General features: G+C 45.6%; 1 protein-coding gene across 1 annotated transcript in view; it reads left to right on the forward strand.

The window, feature by feature from the left end:
* The first annotated feature begins 255 nt into the window (after window positions 1-255).
* The window catches only part of AKR1D1 (aldo-keto reductase family 1 member D1), a 34,399-nt gene continuing 17,466 nt past the window's right edge, over window positions 256-17,188 (forward strand). Inside the window, exons 1-2 of the mRNA XM_033058169.1 lie at window positions 256-494; window positions 16,508-16,675. Coding sequence (XP_032914060.1) covers window positions 402-494; window positions 16,508-16,675 — 261 coding nt within the window. The 5' untranslated portion in view covers window positions 256-401. The remainder of the gene's footprint in view (window positions 495-16,507; window positions 16,676-17,188) is intronic.

Here is a 17,188-nt window from a genome sequence, read left to right on the forward strand (position 1 = left end):
ACGGAAGCTCCGGGGAAGGACAGCAATGCTTAAGCCGCTCAAAGGTGCCTTGAGGCTGACAGGAGCAGCGTTTCCCTCCCGCGGGGGTCGCGGCGGGGCCGGCGCTGCGCGGGGCGGTGCGCGGGGCGCCGGTGGCCGCGGGGCCGGGGCGGGGCCGGGGCGGTGCGCGGCGGGGCGCGGTGCAGGGCAGCCGCGGGCACACGTGGCTCAGCCCCCCAAAAAGGCGCTCCCCGGCGGCGGGAGAGGGCAGTTCGTCCCTCGGTCCCCCCAGAGCCACCGCCGGTCCGCTCCGTCCAGCCGTCGGTGGGTGCCGGTGCCAGCGCCGCGGTTGGCTGCGAAGCGGCGGCTCCCGCCCCCTGCGGATCAGCCCCGGGTCCGGGGCGGCCCTACCTGCCGGCACGATGAACCTCACCGCCGAGAGCCACCGCGTTCCGCTGAGCGACGGCAACAGCATCCCGCTCTTGGGGCTGGGCACCTACGCCGACCCCCAGAAAGTAAGTCCGGGGGCGCCTGGCGGGGGCAGGTGCCGGCCGCCCTCGCTGCAGCCCCCCGAGCCGCGGCTACCCTCCTCCTCTCCTCCCGTCCCGGCCACTTCTCTCTTTGCTCCTTTCCCCGATCGAACTTAAAGACCCGGCTCTACCCCGAGCAGTGCGGGCAGTGGCGCGGCACTCAGATGAGGAAAGGTGGGAAGAAATAAGAAAAAAAATGCCGCCCAGCTTGCGGTGTGCTGCAGCTGCCACTGTCGCCCACCGCCCAGCTGGGGGCACGGGCAGGGGCGCGGGGGACCTGGAGTCGGGTCGGGAAGGGATGGGACCCCCGGAGCCAGGAGGGACGGTGCCGTCGGCTCCCCTGCCTTGCCCCCTGCGCCCAGCGTAGATAAAATGAGGGATATCGGACCGTCTTGCGGCTGCCCCCGATACTTTCCAAGTAATGTTCCTGAAACAAAGACTCAAATTCCTGCGTCCTGATTCCTGCGGCTCCCACAGCTGACTGCCAGCGGCCAAACCACTCTCAAGTATTCTGCATCCTTCGCTTTTTTGCGCCGGGCAGGCATCCCGTTTGACCGTGCCGGTCGGCTGCCCCCGTGGAGGCTGGGGAAGCACACCTGATGCTTCTTCCCTCCGCGACCTGGGAGCGCACAGGCAATTCAGTAGCCACTGCCTTTTAAAGCTCTCCTAAACTACCTGATCTTTCATCAGTTCTCTTTTTTGTTTGTTTGAAGAGTTGAAAAAGAGGCATCCTGGCCAGAACCCTTCTTGTGTAATAGCTGCGATGCAATGTGTGTGTATGACTCCACATATCACAAGGTATTTAAAAGTACCTTTTAAAGAGGACTCTTGATTAAAGCCGTTCACCAACCACTAAATGTACCGTGGTGCTTCAATAACGGTGTTGAATCTTCAACAAACACTACTGCAGGCAATGCATGAGTGATGCAGAAAGAGTGTAAGACGTCCTTAGGACTGCAGATCTCGCTGGTTAACGATGCTGGTTTACATGGGGAGAATCAATAGGAATTCATGACTTCGGAGCCTGGGCATTGTTCCCCACACTACTAAACTTTCAGGAGGTATTTTCAGCTAATGCATTCTTTGAAGAACGGTTAGTGGAACAAAATTAAGGTCTCTAACAGGAGTTTTGATTTAGCAAAGTAGAATGTTGCATAATTCAGTGACAAAATAGTCCTGAGTGAACTTGAAGCATCTTTTTCCAGACGTGTACATCATGCTCCGAACCCTCAAGTTTCAATTTTTGCCCTAGTTTTAAGCTAAGAAAAATGCAGCTGCCAGCACAAGAGCTCCTACCTTGCTGCGCTTCCCGCCTGCAGCCCGGAATAGCCGTGGCCCAATACTGTGGCATCAGGCAGGGTGCCCGGAGTGGCAAGGAACCTGACGGAGCTGAGAGGAGAGCTGGATGGGATTCCCCTTACGGAGGCAGCTTCTCGGCACTGCCGTAACCCTGCTAAGAATTCATTCTGCAGGAATTCAGCTGTCCCAAAATCAACAGAGCAACACATCTGCTTCTTCTCCCCCCGTCCTGCAAAACTCTGATGCTTCCTTCCTTTGCCCTCCCGTGGCTCGAGGTGTACGGCGAGCCCTTGCACGGAGCTCAATGAGCCAAAATGAATCATTTTTAGGCAGGGTTGGTTTTCAGCCGAATCAGCCCCAGGTAGTGGCTTTTTGCTTTTCGCATATACAGCCTTTGTTTTGTGCTAACGGAAGGTGGGGAAGACAGGATAATGCAGGCAGGGCAGGCATTGCTACGGCAACTCCGATTTAGAGCAATTGAAGCCGCTGTGTAACTGTACCCACAGTGGGGATGGGTGCTCATATCCAACCACCCCTTCTCCTTCCCCTTGCGTTTGTAGGAGTTCGATTTTCCGAGCTTTCTCTTTCTACATGAAAAACACGCTAGAAAGTTACGGGTAGGAGGAGGAGCTGAGAAGAGGTAGAGAAAATAGAAGCGATAAGGCACTCGCCACGGTCTCATTTTCGCAGAAGACCAGGTGAAACAATGTGTGTTTATCTGGCGGAGCTGGGCTGGAGCTTTACGCTAGGATTAGGGCTGCTATTTGAGTCGAAGAACTTGTCACAGAGAGCAGCTGAGGAGACGCAGCAGCGGCGGCGTGCTGTGGGATTTGTTGCAGAATTGTGCTGCTGGTCGGTGATGGGGCAGGGTGTTTAAATAGGACATGGCTTAAAATTTGCGCGTTTCAAAAGGGGCTCCTTGGCTGATGAGGGCGGTGGGGGCTTCTGTCAGCTCCTCGCTGTGGCAGCGGAGTGCTGCTTGGCTGGGACAAGCTGCTTTGCCGAGTGCTGACTTGTGCCTGGTGCGACTTCCCCCGGGATGCCTGGCGAGGTGTCTGTCCTTTTCCTCCCGCCTCAACAGCTGAGAGGCTTTGTGGCAACCCAGGACCGTTTCAAGGCTTATCCTAAGGAGTGAGGCTATAAACTAGCGCCGACACGTTTCCCTTAAAATGCTGAACTGTAGCCTTTTGTGGCTGAATTGCTTAAGAAGCAGCATCTGAGCCACCCATTCTCCAGCGGTGGGGGCAGGCAGCTGGTGGTAGCGACGGTTCAAGCCAGCCCCAGCACTCTATTTCTGCTCATGAGTCAGATCCCTGCAACTTCTAGTTATTTTGTGCTTTGATAAAAAAAAAAAAAAATACACAGAGCCATTAATTTGTCAGATTATTCATCTTGTTCTTGGAGACAGGTTTTTGATTTTATGCTAGTTTGTTGTTTTGATTTTTTTTTCCCCCAAAGATTATTCACCCTGGCACCTCCATGTCAGAGCAGCATGTCCAAAACAAATCTGTTTTCTCAGTGTCAGGCTGGAGCCCAGTAGCTCGTAATGAGCCCGGAGTGTTCTTCCTGAAGTGCAGGAATGTGCTCGCTGGTTAAGCCAACCAGGCAGATCTAGTTAGCCATGGAGCAGGGAAATCTGCTTCTCCCCCAGTCGGTTAGAAGAAAACAAAGGCAGGAGGCCAGCTTTCACGTTTCAGGCTTTGTCTGCATAAACTGAACAGCAGTGCCTTCAAAACTGAAATGTGTCAGCAGCTTGCCTTGCTCATCTTAAATAACTTAATTGTTCTCCCAAAGACAACTTTGGGAGATAAGCCATACTTTTCTGGTTGTGAAATACTCAACAAAAAATACATCTATTGACAGAAAGTCCCTACAAGTTTACTGACTCAAAATAGTATATCATTCAACAGGAGCAGAGCTGGACCACTGTAGAAAAGGTCTGTTTGATATCAGACTCATTTTAATTGAATGCTCTTTTGCCCTAGATGTAAGAGAGCTTTTCTTCTGACTGGATAGAGGTTGGGATGACAATTCTGCTGATTCTATGAGGCAAAAAGTGCAACATTGGGAGTTTCTTTTTGCTTTACTCTCCTACCACAGGAGGAAAGTACAATGAATCCATTGGCTATAAGTCCATCTGCTAACAGGAAGAAAGGAGTCTTCACTGGGTCACACAACAGAATTAGCCATAAACTTGGGTTATTTATCAAAAGAAGCACATAAAATTTTTTTACAGGTTCAATTGGTGTTTCCTGTCCTTATTTTAAAATAAAGGAATGCAATAACTGCATAACTATTAAGCTCAATTTTCTTTTGCAGACAGATTTCAGTGTGTTGAAGTTGGTTTTGCATTCTCCTTCATGCAAGGAAGGAGATGCATGGTTTGCATTAGATTCTTGCCTACATAAAAAATTAGGCTGTTGATCCTACCAAGGATGGACTCAAGTGAAAAAGTGGAAATCTCAGTCACCGATTCCTTCCCTTGTTCTCTCTTCCCTTCCCCAAATATTCCTTCTCCTCATGAGTTTGGGTGGGAACCACAGTGGGAACTGTGAATCAGGACTACCAATGCACTCCAGACAGTTTTAAAATTTGAGGCCAGTTCTACCTCTGTTTGGCTTTGTGGATCCTTCTGGCAAAGCTCTGTGAGTGCAGGAGCGGCTCTGCCAAGGCTCCAGCAGATGCACCGTGTCCAGCTCCCCCTCCCTAAGGGCCCCCAAGCCGTTGACCCAATTCTCCAGAGTATTAAATACATGGGGGGGGGGGGGGGGGGGGGAGGCAGAGGGCAGCCCCACAGGGGAGGGTGGTAGAAGAGGGCAGCCCCTGGATGAGCCCCTGGCATTGTCCTGTGCCACAGCAGAACCAGAGCAGTCCATGGCAGACCTCCCACCACCTCCTGGCTGATTCTTAGTTCCCAGCACAGCCCATGGAGTGGTACTGGCACCCATCTGGAAGCAGATGAAGTGTGGGGACGAGCAGTCTTAGAGGGGAAAGGTGCTAAAAACACTCCTAAATCCTGGAAATCCTATGCCTCGTTAAAACTGCACTTATGCCTGCTTCACTTTATAACTCATCCCTGTCAACACAGCTAAGATCATCAGTCCAGTGTCTCCACATAAATACTTGCTGTTTCCCTGGAAGGTCAAGGGGCCTTGGCCACAGCTCCTCTCCTGTCTTCCTGTTTTGACTGAGGGAGGACAGGGCTTGGAGAGAAGGTTGTAGCAACCGCACTGTACACAGGCGCTGCCTCTGAAACATAAGATTGGGCAAAGCGCTCAAGAATAGCACTGGGTGAGGGCTGTTGGCAAGTTGCAACTTAGCTAAAAATGAGGTTCTGAGGTAGCCAAATCCATTCATAAATTGGAAGCAGTTTTGTGGAATAGTTTCAGGCAAAACAAATGGCAAAGCATTTCATTTTGGGCACTGGCAGTACAAGCTGAGGAATCAAAGAATTATTAAAGCACTTGGAGGTAGCAGTTGCCTTTCCCTGAATAGCCTGCTGGTAAGGGAATCCACATGGGCGGTGGGAAACCAGATTGAGTCCTCCTCTCAGCCTCTGGGGATTAAATTCATATCAGACCGCTCAGGGAAATAACGCGATTGTGGGGTAGGTGATAGCTAGAGAGAGGCAAGAAGAAACACGCACATGCTGGAGCAGAAGGAGCACCCTCCCCATGGGAAAGCATACTGCCCACCAGCCCCACAGCACTGGATGCTGAAGAACTTGGTATGGCATCCAGCCAGGAGGAAGAGAGACCCATTTCCCCAAATCTTTAGCTACCACAAAGTAACCCTTGTGAGTGCCCAGACAGTCTGGGTTTTGTTTAAGAAGAAATTGCTGGTTTGAATCAGGGAGAGGAAAAGTTCATCCAGGGCTCCCAGATCCAGTCTGAGTGACCAAGTTAAAAAAAATCTGGTTTGGATAAGTAAAAATGCTGTTTTGGCACCCTGAATTACTTTTTACACCCAAGCTAGAAGCTGAACAGAGTAATTTTTCATTGTACAGGTCTAACAGCCTCTATGCTCTCATAGAATCATTTATGCCAAGAAGTTCCTCGCACGAGGATGTGCATGCTCAAACTTTTTCAATCATTCTTAACGGTGCTGGCTGCACCCCTGCTGCAGGCTGCCTGCCTTTGGAGCTGCCACAGCCTGCTCTTAAGTCAAAAGAGGTAATAAGTGATTTGTCCCCATGATGGGATCTGGATCTCTGAGCTGCTGTAAGGGAGGAATTACACTCAACTTAATCCCCCCTGTTTTCCTCCTGGAAAGCCACCACTGCCTTTTGAAACACAATTGGCTGGAGACAGCAATGATTTCAGGTGACTTGTAAAGAAAATCACCTGGCCTGACCCAAAGTTACAAAATAAATTATGTATTGAGCATTCCAGGGAGATCTCTGCTGACAGTGTTGAGGTTAAAGGCTTCCACTTCTTGATTTCTTACCTGTAAATTTCTTCTACTCTGACTCAGACAACTGTCTTCCTCCTGAGGTAAACTTGGCTTCTTGGTTTTTTCCTTGAGATCAGAGAAGCAGTGACAAGAGCAGGAACTGTTCTAACATCCAAGTGTTCTTGCAGCCTTATTTCCCATGACATTCTATTAAAACAAATATGTAAAGAAAAGGCCAGTCCTTTGAATGTAAATGATTACACACAAATATAAGTTTGAACTCAGCAAGTATGAAGTTAGCTCTCTAATGAAGTGATCTTTATGAACCTACATGAAATTACCACAGATGTAGGCCAGGGAATTATTTTTTTCAGAGGTAAAATATTGGGAACACAATTTGAACAGAGCTGGGGGAGTCAGATGGGATATTTGGTTAGAAATATCTTATTTATGCCTTGAAGTTAAGAAATAAATGAAATTCCTGAAACAACTTTTTTTTTTTTTTTTTTTTTTTTAAAGTTATCTGGCTATATCTCCCAAAGACATTGTGTCCCTTCACAGTCCCTTTTGGTAACCACCACTGGATTTCTCAAGCTCTTTGCTTTTTAAGCAGTATTACTCATGCAGTACTAGTTCTTCTTGTCTTCAGGGAGCGCTTTGGAGCAGCAGAGCCACGGCTGGCTGACACGTAGCAACATGAGGTCTCTCAGAGCTGGGATTTCTGAGATGTTTCAGAGGGTAGCCTCATGTTCCCTTGGTCTCTGAGGATATCATACGTCCAAGTGGAGACTTGTACACCTGAGTCAGGGGTGAAGGAGATACATTACTGCAGCCCAGAAAGACAACAATGCATGATCTGCTGCATGTCCTGAAGGGCTCCTTCCTGCCTTGTTAGTAAACTCTTAGCCTAGCCTTCACACTGAACAATATTTATCCTGAAACCCAATATCTGCAGCCAGACTGCTCAGGGAGCCGTGACTCAGTTTCGTGTTTGAAGGACTAAACCACACTGAGGCAATTTTGCTCGCACAGACTGCAGATGGCATGCCTTTCCTTCAGTGGCTGGCATCCTGGTGTTGAGTGATGCCCTCACTGATCAATTGCTCAGATTTTATTCCTTAACTAAGTCAGTTACTGGCAAGACCCAGTTGCCAAGAGCAGATAAAGGCAGGATTTCTTGATATTTGGTGCCCAGATGCCTTGAGGAGTTGCAGCAGCAGGCATCAGCTTTTAGCAGGCAACAGACCAACTTGGCTCTTGAGCAAAAGCTTCTGTGAGGAGTCAAGAAACTGCAGGGATTGGGCTCTAATATTGCTTTAATTCATCCCTGCTCTTCGCTACAGAGGTGGCAAATATGCCAGGGAATAAGTGGTTTCACACATGAAAGAGTGCTTTCACAGATCAAACTCCTTATAACAGAGGTGATGATACACACTAGAAGTTAAACTAAATCAAAAGAGTCTCAGAACAAGTTCTGATTTCATCAGTGACTTTTGCTAAAAGCTTACTGTTGCTTGACACATTTTAAAATTTCCTTTCTTATATGGTCAAATGGCATGTCTACTACTACCTCGGATTTGTCTTACGTTTTCATTTTTTCCTCAACCATACAACTTTTCTGTTCTGCCACTGGAGCAGTCTTCCTCCATTTCTTTTAACAGGTGCCTTCAACACTTCTTCATGTTTAGCCTTGACCTCTCTGCCTGCAACTGCCTTTTGGTGCCTCAGTTCCTGCTAGGTCCCTGTAATCTTGTGTTATACAATGGAACAATATTTTTGGCTTGCATAAAGACAAGATTACATCTTTATCTCATTAAGAAAGGAAGCCTAAGTCATATAATTAGAAAAATCGGGTAATTAGAAGAGGTAGATACTTTTTTTCTTGAAATGTGGCAGACTCAAACTCCTAGCTTTTGTGTAAGAGCTGTAACAAGATTTTAAATTTGGATTTGATAAAATGACTTACCACACTGTCAGCCTGGAAGAAAGATTCTTGCATGCAAGTTTCTTGGAGACACATGCTTTACTCCTAATACTTTGGTTTACACAAGACCCATGGTTCTAGGACATTGATGAATTTGCAAAATGCTTTTTTACTTCCATGTATCTTCTCTGATGAAATCTCTGTGGTTCTTCATTTCCATGAAACCCAAAGCTTAACAGAAAACAAATTAATAGTATTAAAAAATCTCTACTTTGTGCTAATGGCTTCTGTTTCCAGTTGTAAACACACTTAGTGTCCTATCATGTGTAACAGATTGAAAGCTGCATTTACTGAAGTGGTCAACATGTAAAATTTCTAATGAAGAAGAGTAGATGAGTTGTAGATGAGTGTGAATGAAAGGCTGACTTTCTAGCTACAAAGTTCATTAACCAAGGGAGGATTTCTGAACAAAAAGGACACAAAATTGCTGGTCCTGGAAAACTGTGAATTTTTTAGTTTGCTATAAGGAGCAGATTATGCTCAGAACAATTTCTACCCCTCCTCCTGGCCACCCCAGCATGCCTAAAACAAAAAAACCTTCTTCTTAAAATGATAGTGCCTCTAACCTATGATGACATCTCAGCTGCTATGTGAAAATATTTTCAGACAGCTCCAGGACCAAGAGAGGTAACCCCATGCAGAGCTGAGGACTTGCACTAATTAATCCATTGACAGCCAGATAATTGCCAGGCCTTGTGCAGTGATGCCTGCCTAATCCAAGCAGAGGGGCTGGCTCTTGCAGCCACCCTGGCACGGTGTCACTTGGCTCCCAAACGTGGTACCAACACGTGCAGACTTGGACACGGCAAAAACGCTCCACAGGAAAATGCTCCCAGAACAAGGGGGGTGCTTTAGGAGGTGACAACTTTGCCTGGCACTCAGGACTACTTTTGGATGGTGGATATCAGGTACCAGCATGATCCACCAAACTACGTGTCTGTGACACAGGGTAGAATCGTGTCTGATCAGTCCAGATCCAAAACTAATAGGAGGTTAATCCAGATAAGCTTTTAGGACAGTAGCACTACTCAAAACCAGTCACAAGGATTCTTATTTGAAAAATAACCAAACAGAGAACAGACCTTTTCCATTTCAAAGCTATGTGCTGCAGTGACAAGCACTAGCTGTTTCAATATACCCGTCTTCCAAAAACTACAAAGTTAGCTGTTACCAGTGCAATAATGCTAAGCCAAATATTGACACTCAAATAGCACTTTGCTTCTTCTCTTTTCCTATAGCTTTCTAAATATGGTGGGGCTTTTTTAAAGCTGCTCAAAAGCCACAGGGAAAGCCATTCTATCTAAATAAAAGTTAAGAAGATTGTTTTGCAGAAGATGAGACAGGCATTGTTGAAGAGGGGAAAAACTGAACCCCTACGAGTGAGTAATCGGGATTACCACAACTGAAAGATACGCTTTTTGGCAAGAACATTCAGAGCCCAATTTTCCAGGCAAAGCTCCATTTTTAAAATGTCCCTGACCGACTCCATACGTTAAATATGGCTGTGCACTCCTATGTGTCCCTGATTCCCCACAGTTCTCCAAAAATCACTGTAAGCATGTTCTTGCAGCTCATGTGGGAAGCTAACATCTGGATTGTCTCTTTGGTTGACCTAGGAGGCCAGATTTGTCAAAACTTGAAAGCACTGTGCAGAAAATGCCTCTCTGGGCTTCGAAGCCAACTCTTGTTGGTTCAGCTAACTAGGTGGTGGAATTCCCCAAGTTTTACATTTGCCTTTGCAAACACTTCTTCGAACTGGCGCCAGAAACCTCTCCCCTTTAACTCTAGGGAATGAAGCAGAAGAGCTACTGGCAACCTTTTCTTCTCTTTTATTGCACAAGCTGGGGCTTTATCTTCCCCTTGTACCTCACACATCCCTGTGATTGCATTGCTTGTCTGAAGGGTATTTTGATAGCATCCACCCTCCCAGACAGATCCATGCTTTCCAGGCCCAGCCAGCTGGCTGTTGTGTCCTCCAGCTCTTCAGGAAACTTTCCCAGTCCACCCCACTAGCACTGTGAGCACAGGGACCTGGGTGTGCACATCATGTTCTTGGTTTGCTTTCATCCTTTTGCTGCTAGCAGAAAGGTATGGCAGCTCTTTAGTTTCACCTTGCATTAACTGACTTTGTGTTGGGTGAAAAGCTGCAGCGTTCCTAAAACTGAGGATTCTGCAATCAAGCGTTAAAAATAACTCCAGAACCCTCTGCCAGCTACAATAATAAGGCTTTCCTGAAGACAGCTTTGGCTAAATCCTAAAATAACAATGTCACAAGAATTCTAGAAATGCTAAATCTGCAGTTATGCAATCTAATTTCTGTTGTATGGACAAACCCCACGCTTGAGGCCACTGATAGAGCACCAAGTTGGAGGAGAAAAACACCCTTGTCCCACCTTCATTCATTATGTGACACAAGGCCACAAGAGACACCATTCCCCCATCTTCTCTGCACATATTTGCTGTCCTCCACCTTCCAAGGCAACACAGTGCATGACATAAAGCGAAGTTCTGGGCCAGTACAGCAGCTTGTGGCTCTTAGCTGTGTTCTCCATTCCCAGCTCTACCTGCTTTTGCAGAGAACCCTTTGCTGGGTTTTGCTTCCTGGATGGTGGCTGCCAATGCTTCCGGGGGATGAAAGCCAGATTTTCCTGTGTACGAGAGAGAGGGATGTGCTGGCGGTTGCATTTTCCAAGAAAGAGGTGTACAGTACAGCTTCTCTTTTACAAGATTAAACAATTCTAAGAATGTACCCTTGTGTGGCTCATATCCTCTGGCTTTGTAAACTCAACCTGTGCTTTCCTGCAGGGCCTTCAGTACACATGCTTTCTATGCTCCGTTCCTAACATCTTAAGCCAATCCTTTTTGCCAGTTTGTCCAGAAAACAGGCAAATGGAAATAAGCAACTGGGCTTCTAGAAACTTGCATAAGAATCTGTGTGTGAGTGCCGAGCTCTGATGAAGGAGGCTCTGAGCCCAGGAATGTACCTACTTTCTCCTTCCTGTATTTAGCTGACTAAGATTCCTAAACAGCGGCTCCACATCCTAAATTATAGGTTTGGACTGGAGCACTTGGCCCATGGCTTGGATGCCTTGTGTAATTCTGCTGCAGCTAAACTCAGATTTTTCCAGAAGATGGCCCTGTGTCTCCTAACACTTTAGGCTTTTCCCTCCAGGATCGTTATTCCAAGCTGAGAGACTGCAAAGCATTCCACTACACAGGTGAGATGCTCAGGACTAAGGTAAAGGGCTTCTTCCCTGAAGTGCTGCTGACACTGGTGCAACTCTTAAAGCTGCTCCTGCAAAACAGGGCAGAGCAGAATCTGGGAGCCTGAGTCAGACTGTTTTCCTTTACCATACATACTAATAAAGAATAAATGATAATACTGATATAAAGACATAAAAGTAGTGACTACAGTAGCAGTTCAGATGGTTTTGCAAGATTATAATCTACTGCCAGTGTGCTAGCTTTGTCTTTGGAGATAACCCTCTTAATCAGCTGGAAAGCCAATGGAAACATGACCAGAAAAAGATGGTATAGAAAAAACAAAAGAATTGGAGGGCAGTTGAACTGTGACACTAAATAACAGTCAGACAACCACTAACACTGCTGAGCAAATACTGTTCTACTTGAATGAGAAGAGAAAAACTCATGGGTATGCCTGCACAAAAAATATTCTCCTGTGGCTTGGTCATGTGCACTCACAAACAAGACTGAAGCTGAACCATTTGCTATGGTAGGGAGAATAGTTTTTGACAAAATAGGATGTGACAGAAGGTGTCTGGAATAAACATTAAAAATTAGGAAAGTTTATGGTCTCAGAGGAAAAAGAGAGCAGACCCTTTCAGACAGAATTGATGAAGCACATTGCTTTTTCAGACTCACAGAAAGTGGTAACTGGCCAGTTGGCTACTTCATCTGTGGAGAAGGGGCCAAATTGCTGCTTCCTTTCTTTCAGTGAAGGTGCATATCTCGGTCTGCTCCCCCAGCCCTTCTGTTGGATTTATTTATCATGGAACCTGAAGTAAACAGATACCAGTTAAATCTGTCATGCATGATGGTAAATCAGCCAGTTAACAAGCTATTGATTGATAGAGGGAATAATTGTGTCTCTTGTTTCCTTAAACTTTATGACCTTAAAAATAACACAGATGCTATTGAAGAAATTTATTAGTGATTGAGCAAGTCCTCCTAGTCAACCAGTTATTCTTTTGTCATATAATGTGCAATAAACTTAATATGGTTCTTTGGCACAAATTAGTGACTGTCTGCAAAAGCACTGAAGATAAATATCTGACTTCCAGTGTACAAGTGGTTATAAAATTCCAGTTTTAAAACAAGTCCTTGATCAAAGCAGCATAGTTGCAAGGCACGCTGATTAGAAGCTGATCAAGAACACCTCTTATCTACTCTTAAATAAAAAGTAATAAAGAAGCAGAGATTTGTCTTAAGGCCAAAGCTAGAGAGTCCTGAATTAGTACTAACAAAGCATAAGGGTTTATGACACAGAGACACTTCAGTATTTGTACTACTCTAAAAGTGAGCCCTGCTCATTCAGGAATGGTGCAAGAATAAAGCCCTGTCTGGAATGAGCAGGCAGAATAGCCAACTGCATTTTAGGTAATGTACTGAGTATAACCTGAAGGAAGGAGGGGGAAGAGGTCTGGGGTTCTGAGTAGAATAAGGTGGTTCCCCATGGCCAAACAGCCTGAGAGGTGCTGTTCCATCAGCTTCTGTGATAAGTGGTGCTGACCCTCATACAACACAGAAGTATCACAAATTTCTATCTGCACTTAAATAAAAGTTGGTTTTCAGTTGATCTGGTCACTACTGAAGACCAATGAAAGACAGAAGAGATTTAAACATCTCAGACTGAGCAGAAAAGCAGATGGGAAAGATCCTGGTTTGTGCGTCCTCTGATGGAAAGATGGATGAGCTGAGGTGATCTGAATCACCCAGCTTTGGTATGGTCTGTCAGGGAACCATAGAATAAAACATGACACCTAAAGTGACATTTCTAAAAAGTGGCAATACCACAACATGACTAGCCTGTGCAACTCATCAGCACAGTTTACCACAGCCCATTACTGCAGGATTTGGAAGGATTAAATATGTGAAATGCCAGAAATGATAGTTTCTCCATTAGAATGAAAATAAACATATGGTATAAAGTTTCCAGACTCACAGATGTCTCAGACCTTCAGCTGGGATGGTTCAATAGAGGCAATATTTTCCAAAAACTGTTCCCTAGATTGCTTTGCATTTTTATATGAAGCACCTTAGAGCAGAATCTGTCAAAATTAATATACCACATCAGATGAAATGGACTAGAGCAATAAAAACATATATATATATAATGTAAACCTATCTCTGGCCATTGGTAATCAAGACCTGATCCAAAAAAAGCCACCCCAACCCCCAAAGAATAAGGTTATTCCTTGAGATGGAGGAGTCTTTCACAAGATTATTTGTACAGATGTAAGTCCCATGTAAAAAATTCAGAAATTCACAGACGTTCAGCATTAACACAAGTCAACAGATTCAGCCAAAAGCAGATGCAGCAACTACAAGCATTTTCCTCTATTCTACCCTCCTTCCATGTCTGAAACTATGCTGTTCCTCACATGTGAGACTCTACCTTTCCTCACCTATTCCTTCTGATTTTCTTACTGACCAAACTGGCCCTGGTGACTGAGAAAAGATGCAACTCAATAATCAACATTTCCTTGCCTGGTAGAGTTTAGTTTACAGCACGAGGAAATAACAGGGAGCTGAGTTCACACAATCTCTCAAGAGCATGAAGAGGGGAAATTCTAGGACTGGGTTCACCTCCCATTTTCAGTCTCTTCAACAAATATTTTTTTTTGCAAAATCTATATTATGGTAATGCATCACTGTCCTCTAAATGCACTGCTTTCACACACTTGAATTGTGAAAGTCAAACAAGTTGAAGAAATCTAGAAGACACACTGTTTGCAAAATCACATTTCAGAGAGAAAAACCACAGATAGCCCTGTTGGAAACACACTCGTCTTTCAGATAACTAATAATCACTTACGCTTGAGCTCCCCAGACCTTTCAGCTGAGCCCTGCTGCTCTGTGCCAGTCAGCCTGAGCTTTGCCACTGTGGCTCCAGCCTTGTGCAGCTCATTGCTGGGGCAGAGGTCTGAGGTTACTGTCATCAGTCACTGCGGGCTTGTAACACTCGTGGCAGAGCTTTCATCCTGATGTCTCTCTCAAATCCTCTCCTGCAGGTTCAGGCAGGGACAAAGCAGAGAACATGTTGGAGGCTGCCATTGCCCCATGCCTTGCACTTCTGTAATGCTGCCCAGCGTGCCCCAAGACAAAAGTAGCCATTGAGTGTGCCTGAAAAGCTGGTAGCTGCCATGGCCTTCCTTACATCCCACCAACAACCAGGCAAGGGCCCTAGCGTGCTTTTGGGAGGCTTCCACAATGAAAGCAGCAAAGCACTGAAACAAGTGTTGCATTGTCTCCCTCAATTAAGCACACAGTATTGCATCATCACTGCTGTAAATACTCTGGAGTGCCAAATTGTGCTGTTTTACTTCTAGGCCCTCATTCAGGTCTGTAATAAATCAGGGCACGTGTGAGCAGATTTGCATTTTAAGCAACGTTTAGGCACTGCATGCTGGAGCAGAAAGTTCCTCCCAAGACCAAACAGAAGCTGGTCCATTTTGTGTCCCTCAGAGTCAGCCAAGATGGGGCACTGAGCAAGCAGGCTGGAATATGCTCCCATTATCCCAGAATGATCTGTCACCAGCCTACAGTTCTGGGACTGAAAGACATCCTCAGGTGTCTTCAGCAGTACTTCAAAGACTTTTCTTTCATGAATATGGAAGGGAAGACCAACGTCCTTAACCACTGAAGCATCCTATAGCAGTTATAACTTTCTTACCTTTTAGTTCAGCAGGTGGTGGAACAGAAGTTGTTTCTTTCATGAAAAACTCACGAAAGCCAGGCCAATGGCATCTGTAAAAGGACAGCTAGGACAGAGAGGAAGGAGACCTATTATTGCTAGGGTGAAAAATAGTCCTTCCCAACAACACTTACTGCCAGTCCTGCTTCTCTTCTTCCCTTGCCATTGTCAAAACCAACAAATCTGACATCCTCTCTTCACACCTTCTCATTTCCAGACGCCTCTGGCATCTGTTTTCTTCACAGAAGCAGTGTGGTCTTGGCCCTGCACTTGTAGATGGCAAAATCCAACTCCTGCCATTTATTGTTGACAGACAGCAGCACAGCAGAGCAGTTTGACTTGCCCTACCTCAGTTTTTCTTGAAGTGAATCAGATGTCCCTGTTGCAGCAGAGCAATGCCACCACACTTAGAGCTGCTCTCTCATTATAAAAAGTGTAGGAACTGTAAGTTGTTTTCAGTGCAATTTTAGTGACCAGATGAATAATGTCAGTAACCAGTTTTTTGCTTAGTTTGGCCCACATGTAATTTTGCTTGCCACATTGGCTAATGGAAAATATGGAAAATATGACTGTTCTGAATAAACAAGCTCACTCTGAATTTTGGCAATGATAAGCAAACATGAATGCAGCACACAGTACAAAAATGTCACTTATTAGGAGGTTTCTTGGGCTCATGTTAAATTGAAGCAGTAAAATATACATAAATATACACAAAAGCAACTACTGTTTCTTAACCACACAGTAAAGCAGCTGTTCAGAACTGGGATTACCAGTAGATAGTCCTGACCTTCATATTGTGATACCAACAATGCTAAGTTGATTTGAGGAGAAGAAAGTCAAATCCAAATTCCTGTACTGCTGCAAGGTCCAAGCTATTCAAACGGCCTCTGATCAGCAGGTGGTTGACCAAAAAGTTTTGCTCAACCAAAAAGTTGTCTGCCCCTTAAGTGATTTTATCAAATGACTGTTGTAGGAAAGCCCTTGCTCTCTAGATAAGAAATTCTGAAATTATTTTCACATTAAATGCATTAGATTCTACTTCCTGTAGGCTTGCTCCTTAGGTAAGAAATTCTGAAATTATTTTCAAACCAAATGCATTAGATTCTACTTCCTGAGGACATTAGTATTCTCTCTTTCACAAAGACAGTGAGACAATTTTTTGCATTGCTGCCTTTTCCCAGTCTAATCCCACATGCTCAACAGTTTTGAGAAAAAAGTGCACAGCACTTTCTCATTTGGAAGCTGGAACGTGGTTGCCTTGGGAGGTAAGGGATGGTCACTCAGGATGAATTACACCACAAATCCTGCACGTCTCAGGGACTCTCCAGCACTGAAGGAGAGGTAAGTGGTAGGCTGAGTCTATGTTCATTCTTTTCCTTCTCCCATCAGACTCCCAAAGGCTCCTGTCTGGAGGCAGTGAAGCTTGCCATTGACGCTGGTTACCGCCACATCGACGGTGCCTTTGTCTACTTCAATGAGCATGAAGTGGGACAAGCCATCCGGGAGAAGATTGCTGAAGGGAAGATCAAGAGAGAAGACATCTTCTACTGTGGCAAGGTGAGAACCTGCACTCAGATTATTTACATTAAATCCAGGATTTCCGTGAATGGTCTTTCTTAAGAATGCTGGCAGTCAACATCTGGAATGCTTCCTTCCAGATCCAACATCCTTTATTTTTCTTTCCTAGCATTACCAGAATGCTGCAGATCTTCATGGGTTTGCTGTGAGGCACAGGAATCACTGCTGTTCTCTGTTTAAATCTCTGATAGCAGTGGGAACCATGCAACATCCCTTCTTCTCAGTACTGTAGGCACCTCTAAGTTAAAACCACAGCTGCATTCAGCCTAAAGTGCTGCCTAGCCTATTACTGTGCCACATGTTGTGTTGTCACACACAGAGTCCCAGCTGGACAATGATCCACTAGCAACTGAGCTATTTTCTGTGAGAGCAATTCCCTGCAAGGGTTTGCCATGAGGTTGCACAATGAAAGGGGTGGGAGCAAGCACGTGCATGCCAGTGTCTGTATGGGAGAACAGCAAGTGCCTACATTGGTACTACTGCCAGAAAATT

The sequence above is a fragment of the Catharus ustulatus genome, chromosome 4 (genome assembly GCF_009819885.2).
Source record: "Catharus ustulatus isolate bCatUst1 chromosome 4, bCatUst1.pri.v2, whole genome shotgun sequence".
Classification (NCBI taxonomy): Eukaryota; Metazoa; Chordata; class Aves; order Passeriformes; family Turdidae; genus Catharus; species Catharus ustulatus.